The sequence below is a fragment of the Somniosus microcephalus genome, chromosome 29 (genome assembly GCF_052327205.1).
Source record: "Somniosus microcephalus isolate GS21.2 chromosome 29, FLI_Smic_1.0, whole genome shotgun sequence".
NCBI classification, from domain to species: Eukaryota; Metazoa; Chordata; class Chondrichthyes; order Squaliformes; family Somniosidae; genus Somniosus; species Somniosus microcephalus.
Genome location: NC_141015.1, coordinates 35121815 through 35145051, shown reverse-complemented (window position 1 = coordinate 35145051; position 23237 = coordinate 35121815). Strand labels below are relative to the sequence as shown.

General features: G+C 45.0%; 1 protein-coding gene across 17 annotated transcripts in view; it reads right to left on the bottom strand.

Annotated features, from left to right (window-relative positions):
* Positions 1-1535: 1535 nt before the first annotated feature.
* The window catches only part of LOC147098633 (calcium/calmodulin-dependent protein kinase type II subunit gamma), a 442156-nt gene continuing 420454 nt past the window's right edge, over positions 1536-23237 (bottom strand). For all 17 annotated transcript variants that reach the window (XM_085970577.1, XM_085970580.1, XM_085970582.1 and 14 more), the window contains 3 exons: positions 11528-11622; positions 9423-9668; positions 1536-4626 (listed from right to left, as the gene is read on the bottom strand). In XM_085970577.1, the coding sequence (XP_085826703.1) occupies positions 9436-9668; positions 11528-11622 (328 nt within the window). In that variant the 3' untranslated portion in view covers positions 1536-4626; positions 9423-9435. The remainder of the gene's footprint in view (positions 4627-9422; positions 9669-11527; positions 11623-23237) is intronic.

Below are 23237 nucleotides of genomic sequence, written 5' to 3'. Positions count from 1 at the left end.
TGCTATTCCAATGGTGCTAGGTTACCTTGCCTTGTCTTTCCACTTAAAATGTACTGTTATTTCTAAATGGACAGAATATATGTATTTTTAAAATTCTGGATATTATCTCAAAATGTCTCCCTGACGTATAGGATCTTCTTGAACTGCTGCTGCGGCTGTGGTGATTCTGCTCCCACAATGGTATCAGTGAATTCCAAGATTCTGACCCAGTGACGATTAAGTGATGGTGATATCATAGAACAGTACAGCAGAGCGGGAGGTCATTCGGCCCATTGAGCCTGTGTCCAAGCCGGGATGGTGTGCGACTTGCAGCTAATGGTGGTCCCATTGGCAATGCTGCTCTTGTTCTTCTCAGTGACGGTGCTGGCAGAGATGGGAGGTGTTGGCGAAGAAGTTTGGCAAATCTCGACGGTCCCACCCTCGAATATGGGTGCGTTGTTCCAAAAATATGTTGGGATGTAGAATAAAGGTGAAATGCAGTGAGGGGGGACAAAATTACATTAAAAAGGAATATACTTTTCAATCGCTTCATACTTGATGGTCTCAAATTTCCGAGTTGCTTTTAAAGTCGAAATTGGAAGCTGATTGTTTATCGCCAACAGGAAATTACTTTTGTCAGTGTCGGCCGTGGCTCAGGGGGTAAAACCCTCGCCTCGGAGTCAGAAGGTCATGGGTTCAAGGCCCACTCCAGGGACTTGAGCACAAAAATCTAGACTGAGGGAGCCTCCGCTGCACTGTCGGAGGTGCCGTCTTTCAAATGAGACGTTAAACCGAAGCCCCGTCTGCTCTCAGGCGGACGTAAAAGATCCCACGGCCACTGTTTCGAAGAGCAGGGGAGTTATCCCCGGTGTCCTGGGGCCAATATTTATCCCTCAATCAACATCACAAACAGATTATCTGGTCATTATCACATTGCTGTTTGTGGGAGCTTGCTGTGCGCAAATTGGGTGCCGTGTTTCCTACATTACAACAGTGACTGCACTTCAAAAAGTACTTCATTGGCTGTGAAGCGCTTTAGAAACATATAGAAGATAGGAGCAGGAGTAGGCCATTCGGCCCCTCGAGCCTGTTCTGCCATTTAATGAGATCATGGCTGATCATCCAAATTCAGTACCCTGTCCCTGCTTTCTCCCCATATCCCTTGATCCCTTTAGCCTTAAGAAATATTAAATATATTCAAGAAGGAGTTAGATATAAGTTGGCCTCAACTGCCTTCTGTGATAGAGAATTCCACAGGTTCACCACTCTCTGGGTGAAGAAATTCCTCCTCATCTCTGTTCTAAATGGCTTACCCCTTATCTTTAGACTGTGACCCCTGGTTCTGGACTCCCCCGCCATCGGGAACATCCTTCCTGCATCTAGTCTGTCTAGTCCTGTTAGAATTTTATAAGTTTCAATTGAGATGTCTGGTGGTCGTGAAAGGCGCTACATAAATGCAAGTCTTTTTCTTTTCTTTTTCCCCAATTGGGAAAATTTTTGGAGTGCAGAAAACGAGCAGAGAGAGCTTTTTAAAAAGAATGCAGAAAGAAAAAAACTTTTGTTGCTTGAAATCATTTTTATTTCTAACATTGAGAAGTTTAATAGCAAGAAGAAAAAATACATGGCGTTCACTGGCATGGTCGATTCCTTATTCCCTTTCACCTGTAATAACTTTGGAAAAACACCCTTGTTGTTTATCAGTCATCTCTTACTGAGAATAAGAAAGCAGTTCTTGTATTAATGTTTCTGTCCTTCCTATTACTTGTATGTTAACCATTGTATGAGAGGCTTCTTCAGTCACAGATCACCACAAACAATATTTTTCTTGAAAACATAATCAGCGCTAAAAGAATCATTAAACCCTTAGAGTACAAACAGAATATTTCAATTATGACAAAGATGTTTCCAGTAAGGTTGACTGTTCCAGTCCAAGGGCTTCATCCAGAATAAGGCACGGCAGGCTAGCAGATACTTACGACACTCGTGTGCTTGCTGAGTGATGAAATTTGAAGTTTACGAAACTGGGATCTTTCAATAAGTAAATGCTAATGACATTTCCACATATACTCCCCTGCGTCCCACATCCCAGTGATGCTTTTAGCACCCCAAATGTATTTCGATTGGGAGTGGGGACGAAAAGGTGAATTCTAGAGGCACTGAAATAACCCCATACTAATGTGACATGCAAACATGACTAAGAGGCTGCCTAGCTGCCGAAGCAGTCAGTTGCTGGGAGTGAGATGCTATGGGCCGAAAGAGTGAGACAGATAACAGACCCAGTTAAGTACACAGAATGTGTTTATTTTAAAAGTGCGAGACACACAGAAACAGGTTACATTTAGGTAACTAAAAGTATCGAGTCTCAAAATGAGTGAAACCCGGTGAGACCGATTCAGGTACGTTCACGGGGCCACTGAATATCTTTGCTAGCTATAAATGGGCAAATTTGGGGGTGATTTGTCTTTCTGCTTAAACAACAATCCTGAAGTACTTGGGCTGGAGCAGATGAATGCTTCGGATGATGGCCATGACTTTTTTCTTTTGCTCCCCCCCCTCAAAGATATGTCCCTACGGGGAGTAAGCATTCCATTGTACTAGTTACATATGGCAAATAAAATTGAATTGAATTGAGATAGCCAACAGGACTGGCTTCTGAACGCAAGGCTGCTTCTACAACAGCAATCATTTAAATGCAGATGAAGGCATGAGGGTAAAAGCAAGCGTGGGGATGGGTTCTTAAATATAACCGCTAATAGTCTCAACCAGGACAACCTCAAAACAGCATCTGAGTTGATCTCTCCAATCAAGAGGTTTGAACCATGTTGACAATTGGGCAATTTGAAATAGTGCAAATATGATTTGCAAAGGGAACTTCTCCCAGATGCAAGGACGGTGACTGGCTCTGCCAGGGTATTTGCTTAAGGGAAAACTGCGTTCAGTTTCACGTATTTTGGACTCGTTTAGCTTTAGTGAAGTAACTGAAAACACTGAATACCGCGTACTCTTAAAGGTTTAAGAATGCTCCTTACTAATTGACAACTTTGTTTTTTTTTTGCCAAACAAATTCAAGCAGGCTTTAAGGTAAACATCCATCGACTGCAGCGATTAAAACAAGATGCACCGATCGGTTTTCTTTTTATTAAATACTTTTTTTTTTTTTTTTAAGATCAAGTCCTATAGTAACAAAGCTATGAAGATCTACCAACATTCATAACAAACAAACACTGGGTATTTTTTTTTCATATCATGCAAAATCCTGCATCAGTTGCCTTATTTAAAACTATAAGATATTAGCCCCATAAGATACAGTAACAATGCAATGAATTTACTTCGCCTTTTTTTTTTAAACAGGAATTTATCATATCAAGCTTCGGTTTAAATTATGTGGTACATACTGTCCAGACTGTGCAAGATTGTTAAAGATGCAGAACTAGGTACATCATTATTTTTGTCAAGTAAACACGTACAGTGAAAATATTGACCAGAAACAACACATGCATAACCTCTGTAAAACTGCATATATATTTTAAATGTGTGACCATTTTATCCGAAGGGTGACAAGTCTTCCCTCCCAGCCAGCACAGTGCTGTCTATAGATGTAAACACTGCTTGCCCCGTGTTTGATCTTGTACTCCCACTAAGATAATGTTAACCCGGCTATACATCTACACCATACCTCAATGACGCAAGGCAGAGTATAACCAGCAGACAGGTCAAATGGTCGTGATCAGTAACTAGATTACAACATACTGCAAACCTTTGTATGCAAATGACTCAGCTTTTTTTTTAAACCAGAGATAAGTTTACTGTACTTATGCCACGACAAAAAACTTCATAATATTATATATTCATATTAATTTTGCTGTGGAGAACACTGGAAGAAATGTTAAACAGATGAGAAAGAAATACTTTTTTTTTTCGTGTGTTCCATTTCAATAAATGAGATCACAGCTTCACTTTGCAATAAGATCGATAGGAGAGAAAAAAAAAATGCAATCGCCTAGAAGTATTTTTTTTTGACAAGTTTCACAGAACAGCGATGTCATAGTCTTGGCCTTCAAATTTCAACATATGTTCATTCGTCAACCTCCAGGAGGGTTCTCGGTTTTAGCAAATTAACCTTTACCTCTCACTGACAGAAGGAGCTTCAAGTTTTGCATGGTATCCTCCCGTGGCACCCTCAACTGAACCTACCTGTAATATTATTACTCTCGCACTGACAATTAACTGATCAGAGTTGGTTAAAGTAACCTTGATTTAATCTCGACATACTTTTTGTTTTAAATCTCTGAGCACTACACCGACTGTTAATTTTTTTTGTAAGTTTTTTTTCTTAAAGAATTATTTTAAATTATGGATGTCCGTACTTTGGCAAGTAACCGGTTCAGGAGCTGTTTTCGCTCGAACCACTGCTGCCAAAAACAAGTGAGTTATCAGGGACATATACAGCAGCCATTTTATCTGTACACCTCCCATACAGCAGAAACAAACACAATGGATCCATGAAAACAACGAATAGGCAGCCACCACAGCATTATACACATGCAGATTGACGCATGCTGCCGCTGGTCTTCAAGAGTTCACCACGACAGTGATCGGCTTCAATCCACTGCTTAGACGAGAAGTCTACTCCAGCATCCTCAAAAGCTGAAACGGAAAAGACAAACGCCGTTCGCTGTGTACTTGAAACATAATGAAAGGGGGGGGGGGGGGGGGGAAAAGGATGTGTATGGGGAACAACAACAGAAAACGCTGGAAAAACTCAGCAGGCCAGGCAACATCCGTGGAGAGAGAAACGGAGTTAACGTTTCAGGTCGAAGACCCTTCTTCAGAACCGAGAAAAAAGCAGGAAATGAAACAGATTAAAAGGCCAGTTTGGGGGCTGGGAAATGGGGGGAGGGGATGAAAGAACAAAAGGGGAAGGTCTGAGAGAGCTGAAGAGACATTAAGAGATATTCAAGACGAGACGAGATGGTAATAGGACAGGTAAAGAGACAAAGGACGGCTCTAGATGAAGTGTGAAATGCGCTGGCAGAGTGAGAGACAGCTGCCATGTGGGAGAGAGAAAAAAGGAAAAGGCACAAACCAAAGGTGTGGATAAAAAATATATAAAAATATAATAGGGGCCGAGGTTATGATCTGAAATTGTTGAACTCGAGATCGAGTCCGGAAGGCTGTACGGGGGGTTGGTGTGGAGTGCTGGTGCATGATGGGGATTTGGCTCGATGCAAAAAAATGGTGAGGAAGTTTTTTTTATAAAAGCCATTTAGGACAGAGATGAGGAGGAATTTCTTCACCCAGAGAGTGGTGAACCTGTGGAATTCTCTACCACACAAGGCAGTAGAGGCCAACTTGTTAAATATATTCAAGAAGGAGTTAGATATATTTCTTAAGGCTAAAGGGATCAAGGGATATGGGGAGAAGGCAGGGACAGGGTACTGAGTTTGGATGATCAGCCATGATCTCATTGAATGGCAGAACAGGCTCGAGGGGCCGAATGGCCTACTCCTGCTCCTATCTTCTATGTTTCTATAAAAGGCAGTGCATAACTACAAAAAGAAAATGCTGCAGATGCTGGAAATCTGAAATAAAAAACAGAAAATGCTGGAGATACTCAGCAGGTCAGGCAGCATTTGTGGAGCGAGGAACAGAGTTCTGACGAAAGGTCATCGACCTGAAACGTTAACTCTGTTTCTCTCTTCAGAGATGCTGCCTGACCTGCTGAGCATCTCCGGCATTTTCTGTTTTTATTTAAGGCGGTGCCATAGCATTAACTCACATAATCGCGTAACTGGGCTGGCTACAAGATTTAACCAAAGATATAGAAATGCAAATGTTGCAAGACAAAAGGGGATGCTCAAGACGTGTAACCGCCCTAGAAACCAGACGACCTAACAATATCCCAAGGACAGTACGATAGCAAAATACTGCGGATGCTGGAAATCCGAAATAACAACAGAAAATGCTGGAAAAACTCAGCAGGCCAGGCAACATCCGTGGAGAGAGAAATAGAGTCAACGTTTCAGGTCGAAACCCTTCGTCAGAATAAAAGAGTCGCCCTTTTAGAACTGAGATGAGGAGGAATTTCTTCTCGGAGGGTCGTAAATCTGTGTAATTCTCTGCCCCAGAGAGCCGTGGAGGCTGGGTCATTAAATACATTTAAGGTGGAGATAAACAGATTTTTACAAGATAAGGGAGTGAAGGGTTATGGGGAGCGGGCAGGGAAGTGGCTTTGAGCCCAAGATCAGCCATGATCTTATTGAATGGCGGAGCAGGCTCGAGGGGCCAAATGGCCTATTCCTGCTCCTACTTCTTATGTTCGTATGGTCTTCCCGACACCAGGCAGCATCCGAGTGAATCTGCGCTGCCCCAGCATCATTCCTATAGCGTGACGCCCCCAAAACCGCACATGCGACACCAACCGTGGTCTTCCTAAGGCTTTTTGTAAATTCATCAGTGCATCAGGGAGGGATCGTGCAAGTGAAAACCTAGTGAATTTTAACAAACTGTTGGATATTGTGACAGGAGGGGAACTGTGCGAACTTTATGAAACTTTTTGTTTCTATACCTCTTCTCATAAAGCCCTCAGAAGCACGGATATAAATGGGACAAGGTGATTATCAGGTCTGTCCCCGCCTACCTAACCGCTTCCAAAACACCCGCACAAACCAAAGGACTACTTCGAGTATTCACCAAACTCCAATAAATGCCTCATCTTTAACTTAATGGGTGGTGGGATGGTTTTTTAAAAATTCATTCACGGGATGTGGGCGTCGCTGGCAAGGCAGCAGGTGGTTAAGGCGGCAAATTGTATGTTGGCCTTCGTAGCGAGAGGGTTTGAGTACAGGAACAAGGATGTCTTGCTGCAGTTGTACAGGGCCTTGGTGAGACCACATCTTGAGTATTGTGTGCAGTTTTGGTCGCCTTATCTGAGGAAGGATGTTCTTGCCATGGAAGGGAGTTCAGCGAAGATTCACCAGACTGATACCTGGGATGGCAGGAATGACGTATGAGGAGAGATTGGATCGATTGGGCTTGTACTCGCTGGAGTTTAGAAGAATGAGAGGGGATCTCATTGAAACTTATAAAATTCTGACAAGACTGGACAGACTAGATGCAGGAAGGATGTTCCTGATGGTCGGGGAGTCCAGAACCAGGGGTCACAGTCTAAGGATAAGGGGTAAGCCATTTAGGACAGAAATGAGGAGGAATTTCTTCACCCAGAGAGTGGTGAACCTGTGGAATTCTCTACCACAGAAGGCAGTAGAGGCCAATTCATTAAATATATTCAAGGAGTTGGATATATTTCTTAAGGCTAAAGGGATCAAGAGATATGGGGAGAAAGCAGGGACTGGGTACTGAATTTGGATGATCAGCCATGATCGCATTGAATGGCGGAGCAGGCTCGAGGGGCCGAATGGCTTACTCCTGCTCCTATCTTCTATGTTTCTATATTGCCCATCCCTAATTTCCCTTAACTGAGTGGCTTGCTGGGCCATTTCAGAGGGCAGTTAAGAGTCAACCACATTGCTGTGGGTCTGGAGTCACATATCGGCCAGACCGGGTAAGGGCGGCAGATTTCCTTCCCTGAGGGACATCAACTGAATTTAAATTCCCCAGCTGCCATGCTGGGATTTGAACTCATGTCTCTGGATCATTATGTCCCGGCCTCTGAATTACTGGTTCAGTAATGTAACCACGATGCTACCGTTCCCTTGTAACTGAAGTTAGATTGAAAACAGGTAATTCTACTCCAGCCCTTAAAGCCAAAATTCAAGCATGCAAATGATTATTTATATATAAAAAAGGAATTAGTGCAGATTGGTTGATTTTGTTTTCACGTGAGGAATCTTCTCTGTCTAACGAGATTCACAAACACAAGATCGCAGCGGGTATTCCATTCAGACCAATGTAGCCAATCCGCCCATAAAGTCTGTACAGCTCCCCTCCCGTCACAATATCCAACAGTTTGTTAAAATACACTAGGTTTTCACTTCCACGATGCCACCCATGAGTCTATTCCATCTCTTGACCACTCTGTGTAATGAACTTCCTGATTTCTGTTCTTAAATTTGCCTTTTAATAGTTTGAATCTATGCTTCCTTAGGAACAGGAGGAGGCCATTGAGCCCGTTCCACCATTCAATGAGATCATGGCTGATCTGTGACCTAACTCCACATAGCCGCCTATGCCCCATATCCCTCGTGCTACCAGCGTGATTTAGTTTGAAGTAGTGGTCGAGATTTCATTTTTCCCGTATCGAATATATTTCGATTAAGGACCCCTCTCATTCGCCTCTTTGAGGATGACAAGCCCAGGTTTCTCCAGTCTTCCCTCACAAGTCCAGTCCTGCAACAGTAGGACACATTTTGCACACCTGGTTCTCTTTAGTTCTTATAAGAGTAAAGACGCCTTACTGCAATTATATAGGGCCCTGCTAAGACCACACCTGCAGTACTGTGTACAGTTTTGGTCTCCTTACCTAAGGAAAGATATACTTGCCATGGAAGGAATGCAATGAAGATTCACCAGACTAGTTCCTGGGATGGGGGATTGTCCTATGAGGAGAGATTGAGTAGACTAGGCCTATATTCTCTAGAGTTTAGAAGAATGAGAAGTGATTTCATTGAAACATATAAATTTCTTACAGGGCTTGACAGGGTAGATGCAGGGAGAATGTTTCCCCAGGCTGGGGAGTCTAGAACCAGGGGTCACAGTCTCAGAATAAGGGGTCGGCCATTTAGGACCAAGAGGAGGAGAAATTTCTTCACTCAGAGGGTGGTGAATCTTTGGGATTCTCTACCCCAGAGGGCTGTGGATGCTCAGTCGTTGAGTATATTCAAGACAGAGATCGATAGATTTTTGAATATTCAGGGAATCAAGGGATATGGGGATCGGGCAGGAAAGTGGAGATGAGGTAGAAGATCAGCCATGATCTTATTGAATGGCGGAGCAGGCGTAAAGGGCCAAATGGCCGACTCCTGCTCCTATTTCTTATGTTCTTTATGGAACATTCCTGGCTTGGGCCCGACTATCAAAGGGGGAGGCTTCACCAGCGGCAAGGAGATGTTCTCCACGGGCGAGTCACCTCAATCCGTTGTTCAACGCCTCCAATCCACTGCTTCAGCATCAACGGGACTACCGACTGTTATAAATCTCATCAAGAAACTACTCGTGAAATAATGCTGGACGGCCAGCTGGTGGCGCCGTCCAAGGAGTATAAATACTTGGGCGTGGGCCCAGCTTGCCCTGGGACATTTTGTAAGACAGGAACTAGTGAAGTACAACTAGACCTCCATGTTTTGAAACAAGTTGATTAAAGCCTTGCTTTATGCTCGAACCAAGTGCGTAGTGAGTTTTATTACGTCACCTACCTTCTCAGCCAAGGGAAGGGGAGGAAGAAAAACATCTCAGCATGGGATAAAATGTAGAGAGGACCCTACCTGCAGAATGTGTTCACTGGAGCGGAGCAGCCGGGGCTCCCGAGCAGTGAAAGTGGATGTTCTGCCACTTCCCCTCGCGACGGTGCCAGACGCGAGTCTCCTCGGATTGTGTAGTCCTTGGCCGACCCTGGCTGTCGATGTACTGTGTTAGACGGATGTAGGCGATACAGGCAGCATCCTCCCCGATTAGGTGGACGTGGGGGTTGAGAATCGTAGTGTGGATTGGCTTACTGTTCTTTGACAACACTAAATAAAACAAACGCTGAAATGAAAACGCTGCACGAGTGGCATCAGATCACGTCCACTTGAAAAGTACAGGAAACTCTCGATATACCGGCACCTAAATAACCGGAAATCTCTGTTAACCGGAAAAATTCAGGAGTAGGTTCAGGTAAGTTTTACTTCATATTAGTGGCCGTTCCTGGATCTGTGGCTGTGTAATCGGGGTTCCTGCACCTGTTGCTATGCAACAGGGACGCCTGGATCTGTGCCCGGGGTTCCTGCACCTGTTGCCATGCAACAGGGACGCCTGGATCTGTGGCCGTGTACGGGGTTCTCGTACCTTTTACTATACCCCTCTGTAATCCGGACTTTTTGATAAACCGGCACGACGCTGGTCCCGTCGGTGCCGGATAAAAAAAGTTTCCTGTACTTTGTTCCTTTTTAGGGTCTCTTCCTGCCCCTCGTCCAACTCCCCAGCTAACAGCAGCACGATCTGGACCTCAGCCTCTGCCGATGGAACGCTGCGCGCAGTGTTGTCCAATAAAATTGCCCACTAGCTACAGGTGTGGCTGGGCCGACACGGTTTTAGCCACAAGCGCTAGCTTCAGTAGAAAACGTCGTACACACACACTCACACGACACAGGTGAATGTACGTCACATGTGCATAGTCCAGTGACAAACATCTACCACTATTCAGTGAGCAAGGAAGTGAAGCACTCACAATGATCAAAAAGACACTTGCACACTCTGCTTTTCATCTCACCATTTTACCAACAAACGCACAAAAAGGTTAAATTTCACATCCAATACGCTGTGCGATTATGAGTATTGGGATCACAGTGCCCAACAATGGTGTCCATTAGTCATTTTAATTTAGCAATCAGAAATACAATTTTCCACATCTGGATTCCCAATTTGCCACATCTGGACCCCCAATTTGCCACATCTGGACCCCCAATTTGCCACACATGGATTCCCATTTCGCCACATGTGGCTAGTGGCTAACGTATTGGACAACACAGTGCTAGCGTTGTCCCAGAAACAAGCCGTGTGAATTTCTCTCACTTTTCCCTGTGTGTGGAAACACTTAGCCTCCATCCTCCAAACCCGCGACCTCTTCCACCTAGAAGGACGAGGGCAGCAGGCGCACGGGAACACCACCACCTCCAAGTTCCCCTCCCAGTCACATGCCTTCCTGACTTGGAAGTGTATTGCCGATCCTTCATCGTCGCTGGGTCAAAATCCTGGAACTCGCTCCACAACAGCACTGTGGGAGTACCTTCACCACACGGACTGCAGCGGTTCAAGAAGGCGGCTCACCACCACCTTCTCAAGGGCAAGAACGGCTGGCATTGCCAGCGACGCCCACATCCCATAAATGAATAAGAAAAAAACCTGGTGTTCTTTCCCCCTCTCCTCCCTCCCGGCACTGTGGCGATTCGGATATTGGAGGGCGACATACACAAGCACGTGTCCTGCTAATCTGTACAGCATTCACCATTGTAAATTGCGACATCACCATTTTCCATTCAATCTTGCTCTGCCAACTGTCATGATGTAGTTACTTTCTTTGGCAATAGGTGGCTCTGTGGGCAGAGTTTCTGAAGTCTCTGTCCCAACTCCATTGTCATCTTGTGTGTGTATGTATATAACACACAACATAACTTAAATTCATCGACTAACCAAGGGCATTTGGCCAAAAGAAAACGTGACCTAATTGCTCATCTTTGCCTGCAGATAGACTGATCATTCCGTGCACCACGAGGTGGACAGCGTGCAACATTGGAATATGAGAGATATTCCACTACATTCCTACTCTGGAAGAAAATCGCGATGCGTAGAATGTATATCTTTGCATTTCAGAAAGAAATCACATACTTACAGTTCTCAAAATAAAATTTGTGGAAATCCATCCCTTCCACTAGGTTTCCAAGGGCTTCAGGCTCAAATGAGGTTAGACCTGGGTCACAGATCTTCCTGAAAGAAACATACCATCTCATGTTCAGATTCCTCAAAATTTTACAACGAGCCGTCAGTTTTCAGACCGGCTTTCGTACACAAGAGTAACGTTTAAAACAAAAGACCGGCATTTCTATAGCGCCTTTCACGACCTCAGGACGTCCCTAAGCGTTTCACAGCCAATGAAGCACTTTTTTGGAAGTGTAGTCACTGTTATAAAGTAGGAAATTGCAGCCAATTTGCACACAGCAAGCTCCCACAAACAGCAATGCGATAATGACCGGATAATCTGTTTTAGTGATGCTGGTTAACGGATAAATCTTGGACAGGACACTGGGGAGCGATGTTCCCGCTAAGCTGGGCAGCGGTCTGGAGGTCCCCTGCAGGTCGCTCACTGGCTTTTAAATGGAAGAAACTGCGCATGCGTGAAAATTTGAATGGGCCGCGCAGCCAGTTAAAGGGCCACGCATGAAACAAAAAATCAGGGGGAACATTGCTGGGGAGAACTCCACTGCTCTTGATGCACATGCAACCCCTGTACATAAAAACATAAGAAATAGCAGGAGTCGGCCATTCGGCCCCTCGAGCCTGCTCCGCCATTCAATAAGATCATGGCTGATCTTCTACCTCATCTCCACTTTCCTGCACTATCCCCATATTCCTTGATTCCCTTAATATTCAAAAATCTATCGATCTCTGTCTTGCATATACTCAATGACTGAGCCTCCACAGCCCTCTGGGGTAGAGAATTGCTAAGATTCACCACCCTCCGAGTGAAGAAATTTCTCCTCATCTCAGTCCTAAATGGCCAACCCCTTATTCTGAGACTGTGACCCCTGGTTCTAGACTCCCCAGCCAGGGGAAACATCCTCCCTGCATCTACCCTGTCAAGCCCTGTAAAAATTTTGTATGTTTCAATGTGATCATCTCTCATTCTTTTAAACTCTAGAGAATATAGGCCTAGTCTACTCAATCTCTCCTCATAGGACAATCCCCCCATCCCAGGAACCAGTCTGGTGAACCTTTGTTGCACTCCCTCTATGCCAAGTATATCCTTCCTTAGGTAAGGAGACCAAAACTGTACACAATACTCCAGGTGTGGTCTCACCAGGGCCCTATATAATTGCAGTAAGACGTCTTTACTCTTATACTCAAATCCTCTTGTAATAAAGGCCAACATACCATTTGCTTTCCTAATTGCTTGCTGTACCTGCATGTTAACTTTCAGTGAAGAGACTGGGGTAAAACTGTACTCTAAAATTATTGGGAATTGACAGTAACGCAGGGGCTCAATCTTGAACCCCATTATTGAAATGAGTTCCATTAGGATTTTTGCAAGAGGCATCAGTGTTACATTAACTGGTTGGTGAAATGATCACATTGGTCTGTATTTTCCGACCCCTACGGGTGCGCACGGGCTGTGTACACACCCGTAGGGACATTGGAAATGCCGGTTTGAGGTATGCACAGCACATGCGCTGAAAACCGGCATTTCCGATCTGTCATGAAAGCTCTTGACAGAATCGGACGCCTGCCCTGGAGAAGGGCCTCTGCAGGGGGCTGAAAACACTTAGAAATCTTATGCCTGATAAAAGCAGCGTAAGGCCTGCTTTTACCAGCATAAGAGTTTTAAAAAGTTTTTAAAAATTCCCACTCATTTATAATTTAAAAATACTTTTAAAAAAGGTAAGTTTATTTTTAGCCCTGTAAAAAAACTTTTTTTCAAAAAATTAAACTTTGGTTTAAAGTATTTAATTTAATGTAATTTTAACTCATTTTAAAAATATTAAAAAAAAAATTATTTAATGTTTTAGTGTCTTTTTTCATTGATCCCCATTCATACTTTTGACAGGTCTATCTGTCAAAAGTATGAAGGGAGATTCCCTTCTTTCATTGGCTCACCTGGCCCACGTGATCCCAGGGGCGCTTGCGAACCGCCTGCGCCCCCTGGGATACGTGGGCCCTGCGCATTTCGACTGTGGAGAGGCCCAGGATCGGAAGTGTCCAGACCTCGGGAGCCCTCGGGTAAGAGCGTAGATTTTTTTCCCCCGATAGGAGGCCTCTGCACGCAGGAAGCCTCCCATTGGAAATTACGGGCCATTGTTTCGCACTGTGCTGGAATGTTACCCCAATCAAGCTTCTCTCCTCTCGCACGTACTTGTACCTCAGTGAGGCTGCAGTTGGGAGTTTAGTGTGCAGATTTGGGAAGCTGTTATAGGAAGGATATGAAAGTGATGAAAAAAGATGACGTGTAGACTCATTGGAATGTCACCAAGGATGAAGAGTTACTGACTGAAGAGACTCATGAAGATGGGGCTTTCTTGTAAGCCAGAGTTGAAAAGCCTAAGGGGTTGACAACCTGGTAGAAGCCTTCCAAGATCATGAAGGTTTAAATCGTATTGGATTGTTTCAACAGGTCAGTGAGAATGTAACAAGTCACGGAAAATAATTAAAGGGGAGGTTAGAAGAAAGATTTTTTTCCATAGAGGGTGGTTAGAATGTGGAATTCTCTGCCACAAACTAGTGATGAAGCATCATCCATAAATTCTTTTAAAAGGGAATGAGGTAGTTGCTTGAAAAAGAGGAATGTTAATGGGCATAGGGGGGCGAGCAGGAGTTCGGGATTAGACTAGATTGCTAATGTGGAGAAAAACACCGTCACAGACTTGATGGGCTGAATGGCATGTTCTGGGCTGTAACAACAACTATATTGTGCCTTTAAAAAGAAAATCCCAAAGTGTTTCACAGGAGCATGTTCAGACAAAAATTGTTATGTTAATAGAATTGCATCTATGATTCTAAATTCTGTTACTTAGCACTAGCAACACAAAAGAGAGGTTGGTTTGATACTTTTCACGCACAAGGTTATTAGAATGTGAAGTGCATTACACAAGTGGCTTGAGCCAAATCAATCACCATATTTAAGATAACAATTTCAAAAGGAAAATTACAGAAGCATATGTGGAAAGAGCACAGAAATGGGGTTAGAGTAGTCACACACCATCCTGACTTGGAAATATAGCGCCGATCCTTCATCGTCGCTGGGTCAAAATCCTGGGACTCCCTCCCCAACAGCACTGTGGGAGCACCTTCACCACACGGACTGCAGCGGTTCAAGGCGGCGGCTCACCACCACCTTCTCGAGGGCAATTAGGGATGGGCAATAAATGCTGGCCTCGCCAGCGACGCCCACATCCCGTGAACGAATAAAACAAAAGATCGCTCTGATGTGGAACTGGTGTAGAGCTGAAATTTCTACATTGCTGAAAATAAACTAAAAACTTGATTTAAGCAAAAGGAGAGGAAATGCATATTGTCGAAGGAGCTGCAGATTATATATGAACAAGGTTAAACTAATGGAGGTTCAAAGGAAAACCATTCCCTCTCCACTTTCTGCAGTGGTAACATAGCTGAGAGACTGGTCGGTAGACATCTGGATATGAAATTGCTAACAGTGATGGGTAGGAGGGATTGGATTTCCATACAGAAGTAATCTTTTCACTGGTGCAACTAGCTACCATGTTCCCACTGAGCTGTGCGGCCACATGGGTGCACAGCTGTCTGGAGGTCCCGCGCGGCCCGGGACTGGCCTTTCAAATGGGAGAGTTATTTTGAATCGGCCACGCGACCCGTTAAAGGGACTATGCACCCCCAAAAAAATTAGTTGCAACAACTGGTGGGCCATCTGGATCGAGCGCTTGGTCCCACCCAGCAAGATGACAAATGCTATTTGACTGGTGGAGTCATAACGGCACAGAAGGAGGCCATTCGGCCCATCGAGTCCGTGCCAGCTCTTTGTAAATCAATCCACTCAGTCCCATTCCCCCGCTCTATCCCCATAGCCTTGCAAGTTTATTTCCCTCAAGTGCCTATCCGGTCTCCCCTTGAAAACATTGAGTGTCTCCGCTTCCACCACTTCTGACAGCAGCGAGTTCCAGGTCCTCACCACTCGCTGCGTAAAAAAGATTTTCTTCACACCCCCCCACTAAATCTCTTGCCCAAAACCTTAAATGTGTGACCCCTAGTCCTTGTACCATCAACTAGTGGGAACAGCCTTTCCCCGTTTAGCTTACCCAAACCTGTCATAATCTTGTACACCTCGATCAAATCACCCCTAACCTCCTTTGCTCTAATGAAAACAAATCCAGCTTCTCCAACCTGTCCTTGTAGCTAAGATCCCCCATCCCCGGAACCATTCTGGTAAATCTCCTCTGCACCCTCTCAAGGGCCTTCACATCCTTCCTAAAGTGTGGTGACCAGAACTGGACGCAATACTCCAGTTGTGGCCTAACCAGCGCTTTATAAAGATTCAGCATAACTTCTCCACTTTTGTACTCAATACCTCTATTTATGAAGCCCAAGATCCCATATGGCTTGTTAACCACTCTCTCAGTATGTCCCGCCACCTTCAGGGTCCTAAGCACATTAACTCCCAGGTCCTTCTGTCCCTGCACACTCTTTAAAACTGTGCCATTAAGTGTATATTGCCTCGCCCTGTTCCTTCTGCCAAAATGCATCACCTCACACTTCTCTGTATTAAATTCTATCTGGCACTTGTCTGCCCATTCTGCTAGCCTTTCTATGTCCTGTTGCAGTCGATTGGTATCATCCTCATTGTTTGCCACACCCCCAAGTTTGGTATCATCAGCAAATATAGAAATTCCAATATCCAGGTCAATTTATATATATCAAAAAAAGCAGTGGCCCCAGCACTGACCCTTGGGGAACACCACTGTCTGCCATCCTCCAGTCTGAAACTCGCTGTTTTCTGACCTTAAGCCAATTTCTCAGGTTCTCTGACTCCAACAACATGCTTTCCAATGGGAATGTTCAGCCAGGGGTTAAATACGACAAAAGAGATCCTGCCAACTGCATTGCATCTCAAGTTACTTTCATTTCCTATTTCACTGTGAAAGGAATTCAGTATAACAGGCGCGCCTTGCAAATGTCAGCTTCAACAGTATTGATGGGTTCATAAATTGTAAGGGGATGTTTTTTTTTATTAAGGTTGGATTGATATGGAGAAACATGCAAAACCAGTACTGCTTCAGCATGGCCATTCATAGTCTCCTGGAGGGTCCCTCGCCCTTCAAATCTGCACAAACTGGTCCCCTTCTACCTTCCGGCTTCAGATCCCTACCAGTCCCAGCAACAACAACAACTTGTATTTATATAGTGCCTTTAATATAGTGAAACGTCCCAAGGCGCTTCACAGGAGCGATTATCAAACAAAATTTGACACCGAGCCACATAAGGAGATATTGGGGGCAGATGGCCAAAAGCTTGGTCAAAGAGGTAGGTTTTAAGGAGGGTCTTAAAGGAGGAAAGAGTGGTAGAGAGGCGGAGAGGTGTGGGGAGGGAATTCCAGAGCTTAGGACCCAGGCAGCTGAAGGCACAGCCGCCAATGGTGGAACAATTAAAATCGGGGGATGCTCAAGGGAACAGCAACAGGGGAAAGGGCTAATAGATTGACCGCATTGCTTGCCCCCCCCTGGAGTATAGGGCATCATTGGTTGTACATGTATCGCTCGTCCTTTGACATCGGAGAAGTCAGCCAGAATTCTCATCTCATTTTCAAGAGATATGAGATGAAAGGCCCTTGCGTGTGAGATTGATTTAAGAGAGGGAAATTAACACAGAGATTGCTTCACTCTATCTGCTGTTCCACCACTCCACATTTGAACCCAGTGGCAAGATGAGGTCAAGGCGTCTGGAGAATGGCGAGCGGGAGTGGATGCTGTGCACTCTCTGATACAACATAGGGTGACGTAAGGATAATCAGATCTAGGGTTGCTATGCAAAATCAATTAGGATTGAAATGATGGGAGATGTGGAAAACTGCAACATTGATTTGACCCACACCGCTGAATTTCCCTGTCTCAGCCATGTTATGTGGGGAGGTACTGAATGGGCTTTGGGCAAGGGGGAAGGGGGCAGGGCTGATTGACACTTGTGCTGCTCACGATGTCCTCTCGGCTGAAAGAGGTGCTTGGGGGACGTGAAAGGGTTAATGACAAGCTGAGTGCACATGTACTTAAAGAGTTACAAGTGGAAGGGCAGGTTTAAATAGATCATCTGTAACATAAATCTGGATTATAATCGAACTAGGTAAATGGGCTGAGCAGCTTTGCCTCATTTATTATTTTCTATACTGTTTTTACAACAAGCTGCTACTGATTTCTAAACTGTCATGGCAACCGCCCCCCATCAGGTGCACTATTTCCCGATCAGAGTGCAGCATCTACTCCAAGATTCAAGGCCATACCAGTTTATCCTCATGATGACTCTAGCATTTAAATATTAATAAACCCTTATTAACGGTGCTTCTGTCCAAGTTAAAATGTCTTCCTTTTCCCACTGTCTGTCTCTACAGAAATGTTCAGAGAGTAAAGAGCACGAGAAAACCTCAGAGGCCGAGGTAAGAGCCTGCAAGTGCCAGTGTCAAACTACACAAGGATCTCAGTTACTTTGTTTTAATGGATAACTGTGCCCACGAAACGCTTATTGAACAGCATCAAAGGTCTGAAGAGGGGCCCATACGGTGTCAGCCGTGGCTCAGTGGGCAGCACACTCACCGCTGAGTCAGAAGATTGTGGGTTCGAGTCCCACTCCAGAGACTTGAGCACAAAATCTAGGCCGACACTCCCAGTGCAGTGCTGAGGGAGTGCCGCGCTGAGGGAGTGCCGTCTTCCAGAAGAGATGATAATCTGCTTGTTCGGATCAATGTAAAAGATCCAATGGCACTATTTCAAGGAAGAGCAGGGGAGTTCTCCCCGGTGTCTGGGCCAATATTTATCCCTCCATCAACACCACTAAAAAAAATGATCTGGTCATTATCACATTGCTGTTTGTGGGAGCTTGCTGTGCACAAATTGGCTGTCGCATTTCCTACATTACAACAGTGACTACACTTCAAAAAAGTACTTCATTGGCTGTAAAGCACCAATGTGCTGAAGTTGTGAAAGGCGCTATAGAAATGCAAGTCTTTCTTTCTTTACATTACAAGGATACTGCCACCGCCATACCGATAGTACCAATGAAACGTTGGCTATATTTAGCAGATGAAGTCTTAGTCACTCCATTACCTTCAGGGAATGGAGTATTAGTTTATATGAATATACATTATCATTATCTCCTGTTCTAACTATTCTTTAAACAGGCATGCTCATCTTCCTTCTCACTTTTCCTGATAGCTTTGCATTAATTTGAAAGGCCACCCAACCTCTTCCTTCTCATCAGGTGTTGTAGTCCTCCCAATGTTGATTTAAATTAGGATTTAAATATTAATATTGGGCTTTAGCTGCATGACATTTTCACGCTACTCATGGAACTTGTGCTTTCGGCTCCATGAGTCATCTTAGATGACTGGCACTGTAAATTATACTTTAATACAGCACCTAAGAGAATTATCTTGTGCATCGACTGCAGGCCAGTTGTCTTCTCATTATAGATTCGTAGAAACTTGCAGCACAGAAGGAGGACATTCGGCCCGTCGTGCCTGTGCCGGCTCTTTGAAAGAGCAGTGGTGGTTTGTCACTGTCATAAATCGCAACTTCTACAAGAAGTAACTCAGGAAGTACTACTGAACGGCCAGCTGAGGGCGCCATCCGAGGAGTATAAATACTCGGGCGTGGGCCCACCTTGGCCAGAGACAATCTGGAAACAGGAAGCTAGTGACTACTAACTAGACCTCCATGTTTTGTTACAAGTCGATTAAAGCCTTGCTTTATGTTCAACCAAGTGCGTAGTGAGTCTTTATTATGTCAGTCACCACCCCCCCGCCCTCCCACTTTTTGTCCGTAACCCTGTCAGTTGCTCGTCCTCTAGTACCTGTCCAACTCCCGTTTAAAATTATTAATGGAATCAGCTTCCACCACCTTTTCAGGTCGAACGTTCCAGATCCCGACAACTCTCCGAGTGAAAAGATTTCTCCTCATCTCCCCTTGAGATCCTTTTCCAATGATTTTGAATCTGTGACCTCTGGTTATTGACCCACTTGTCAGAGGGAGTAAGTTTTCTCTCTCTACTCTATCAAAACCTCTCATCATCTTGAAAACCTCTATTAGGTCACCTCTTAACCTTCTCTGTTCCAAGGACAACAGTCCCGACTTTTCCAACCTCTCCTCATAACTGAAGTCCCTCATCCCTGGTAAGATCCTGAGAAACCTCCTCTGTATCCTTTCTAAGGCCTTTACATCTTTACCTCATAAATAGCTTACCATAAATATTCAGCATTATCCAAACTTGAAAAAGTGGAACCACATTATTTATATCCTAGCTATCCAATTATCTATCTGTAAAAGTCTCATAACACTTTAAACTGTCAAAAAAATTACATAAATTATATATCTATCTGCTGTTTCTTTCTGATAACCTGGCATCCCCTAGCCCCAAGCGCAGTAAATAATATATACAATTTGTTTTGTTTCAGCCTTTTTTCTTCCCTCTTCTCTTGCAGCGGGTAACTTTTGCCGGGACATGTTTCCATGAACACAATTGGTCCCGATTTTAACTCCAGGTGGAGTCCCCGCTCAGGCCCGAGTTAAAATTACAGTCGGATTTCAATGGTGTCATCGGGCCGCAACATGCAGATGAAAAGAAGGACCCCGTTGTCTCCGGGCGGGTGTCCTTGTTGCCTGCTCAGGAGAGCGGGTTAAAATTGCAGATGTTGCGATCGTGGCGGCTTTTGGACAGGTAAGAGCCCAGAGCAATTTTAACCGCCCACCCGCCAGGCTTCTGCTGAGCGACTAAGGTTAAAATCGCCCCAATTGAGTTCTTAATAGCTCACAGCAGTGGCCATTCATCGTGTGGGTGCCCGGATAGCAAGTGTCAGTAGACTATTGAACCACTGAGGGGGCAGGTGAAATTGCAATCAAACCCAATCCTGTCCTCATCTCATGTCACACGCAGATACTTTCTAGGATCACTGGATAGCCACCAGGTTCTGGAACCCTGGAAGATGTTTATCTGTTACCCTCCCTAGCCTGGATCGTTGGAGGCCAGTTGTACTGCGGCCACTGCTACCCTAACTGAGATTAACTGATGGCCCAGAGCTTCCTGGGGGGTCATCATCACTGAGCATCACACCGCGTGAAGCACTTGCCCATTCAACTATTAGGAGAGCTTAAATATTGTGGAAATAAAAGAGAAAATGCTGGAAATACTCAGCAGGTTGGGCAGCATCTGTGGAGAGAGAAACAGAGTCAACGGGCAGGAATTTAACTCAGGAGTCGGGACTACAACTTTCGGGGTTGTAGTCCCACCTCCATCGAGATGCGGCCAATCCACGTGATTTTAACTTGATTGACCTTGTTGAGCCTGCCCAGCGGGCTCAGCAGGCCAATTAAGGGCCACCCGGCAACAGGTGACGTCACAGACTGAAATTTCATCTGTCAAGAGGTTTTGACAGATGAAATATCAGTGTTTCACAGCTGTTTGAAGCGGTCAAACACTGACAGTCTTACTTCTAACCCGAGTCCTTCTCCACAGACTCAGTTAGAAATCTCTCCTGCACAGAAAGCTGCAGGCTGTCACTTTTGACAGTTCGCAGCCATTCTGCTTTCTGTGCCGGTGAGATGAGGGACTCCCGGGACCTAAAGGAAGGAAGGCTGAAAAGGTAATTTACACTTCTTTAATCACTTTAGACACACCAAACACACTTACCTTTGCACTCATGCACACATCACTCACCTGAACACCGACATCTTGACCCCTGCAAGTCCTTCAACCCGACGGCCCGCCTCCTCTAACTTGGCATGGTTTGGAGCTGTCGGGAATCCCACACTTCAACCTTCAAAATAGGGATTAGGCTAAAAACTGTCTGTTAACTACCTGTTAACAGGCAGTTAATTGGCACTAACCCCTTCCACCCTCGGGTAGGCGGGTCCCAGTGCGGGGCGGGTACGCGCCTCCTTTGAAACTGGCATGAAGGCGGGCTTGGGGGCGGGACCCCTGATTTCAGGATTTTAACCCCCCACACGCCTCCAATCCCGACTCCACAGCACAATGAAAATCCTGCCCAACGTTTCAGGTCGGTGACCTGTCGTCAGAACTGGAAACAGTTAGAGATGCAACAGGTTTTAAGTAAGTACAGAGGCAGGGAAAACCGGTTACATTTTCCAGGTCTGACGAAAGGTCATTGACCTGAAACGTTAACTCTGTTTCTCTCTCCACGGATGCTGCCCGACCGGCTGAGTATTTCCAGCATTTTCTGTTCGTATTTCAGATTTCCAGCCTCCGCAGTATTTTGCTTTTAAATATTGTGAGGTTGCTTCCCTAGAAATAAAATTTGATGCGTTTTTTTAATTTAAGCTTGAACAAACAACACGACTTGCGGCTATGTTATAGATGGATTGACATGCGAACTGCTCAGATGGAGAAATAAATGAATTGGAATTGCAATTAAAGAAGCCTGGTTTCGGAAGTGAAATGCTATGCGTCGTTCCAGAAGTGTGGGAGTCGGTCTTTATCCTTAAAACCAAGGCAGCCAGTCTGAGTTGGCAAGGCAGCACCGAGTACCTGCTTGACTTTAAATGAAAATTATTTTCTTTAAAATTGTTGGAACTGAGCTAATGTGTGTGTAGTGTGTCGGCTCGGAACACCACACTCACGTACACTGGCTGACCTGCAGGTGACACCCGCACAATACATTCTGTGCCTTTTTATCTCCCCCTCCCCATCCGCCTCCCCCATGTTAATTAACATTATTCCCAATTCAGTGCCTTACAAGTACCGGCAAATCTTGCTAACTAGCACAGAGTTGAAAACCACGCCGTGTCTGATGGGTTTTTTTAGTTGCGAGGAACGGTTCTTAATCCGCCCCTTCTACCTCCCACTCGCAGCGACAGACTCATTTCTGCAAAACAACTCCTTTTTGTCGTTTTTTTTTTTTTGCTGAAGTGCTTCGGATCCCGATACATTATGGCCATCAGATTGATAATTGTCCGGGGCAGCGAGTGTTTTTCCAACACGACTCACTCAGCTACACAGGCCCACTTTATGAGACAGCCTGACGCGCGGAGTGTTCATGCGCTTGTATAGTTAAGCTTTTTAGATTGTACTCGGACACCGAAACTTGCAGCAGTCTCCACTAATCTGAAGGTAGTTCACGAAGGGCTGCTTTTGCTTATTGTTTTTTTCTGTAGCATTGATGGGCGATTATGGCAGCAGGTTGTGGGGGTTTTCACTTGTCACAGGGCGAGTTCCAGATCTCATCCATACTGCTGTGGGGCGGGGGTGCTGGCACGTGCAGAACCCAACAGGAGAGCTCTTTGTGTTCAGCTTTTATTTTGGACGCCTCTAGTCCCAGGTGGTGAAATGTGATATTGGTTTTTTTGTGTCAGTCTGAGAGACAATGCCATCTGGAAACTGCCCAATATTGCAACACCAGAGCCCCAGCTTGTGAGTATGGAAACCAATTCGGATACCACACGCGGGTGCGAGTGGTAAATTGTTGTTGTTCCTGGTTGTTGGTTATCGTTAACAATGCTTGTTTGTTATAATACTGCGGGCAGGATTTTCATTGGGCCATGGAGGCGGGATTGGAGGCGTGTGGGGGGTTTAATATCCCGAAATCGGGGGGCACGAACCCATCCCGCCTCCATGCCAGTTTCAAAGGAGGCGGGTATCCGACC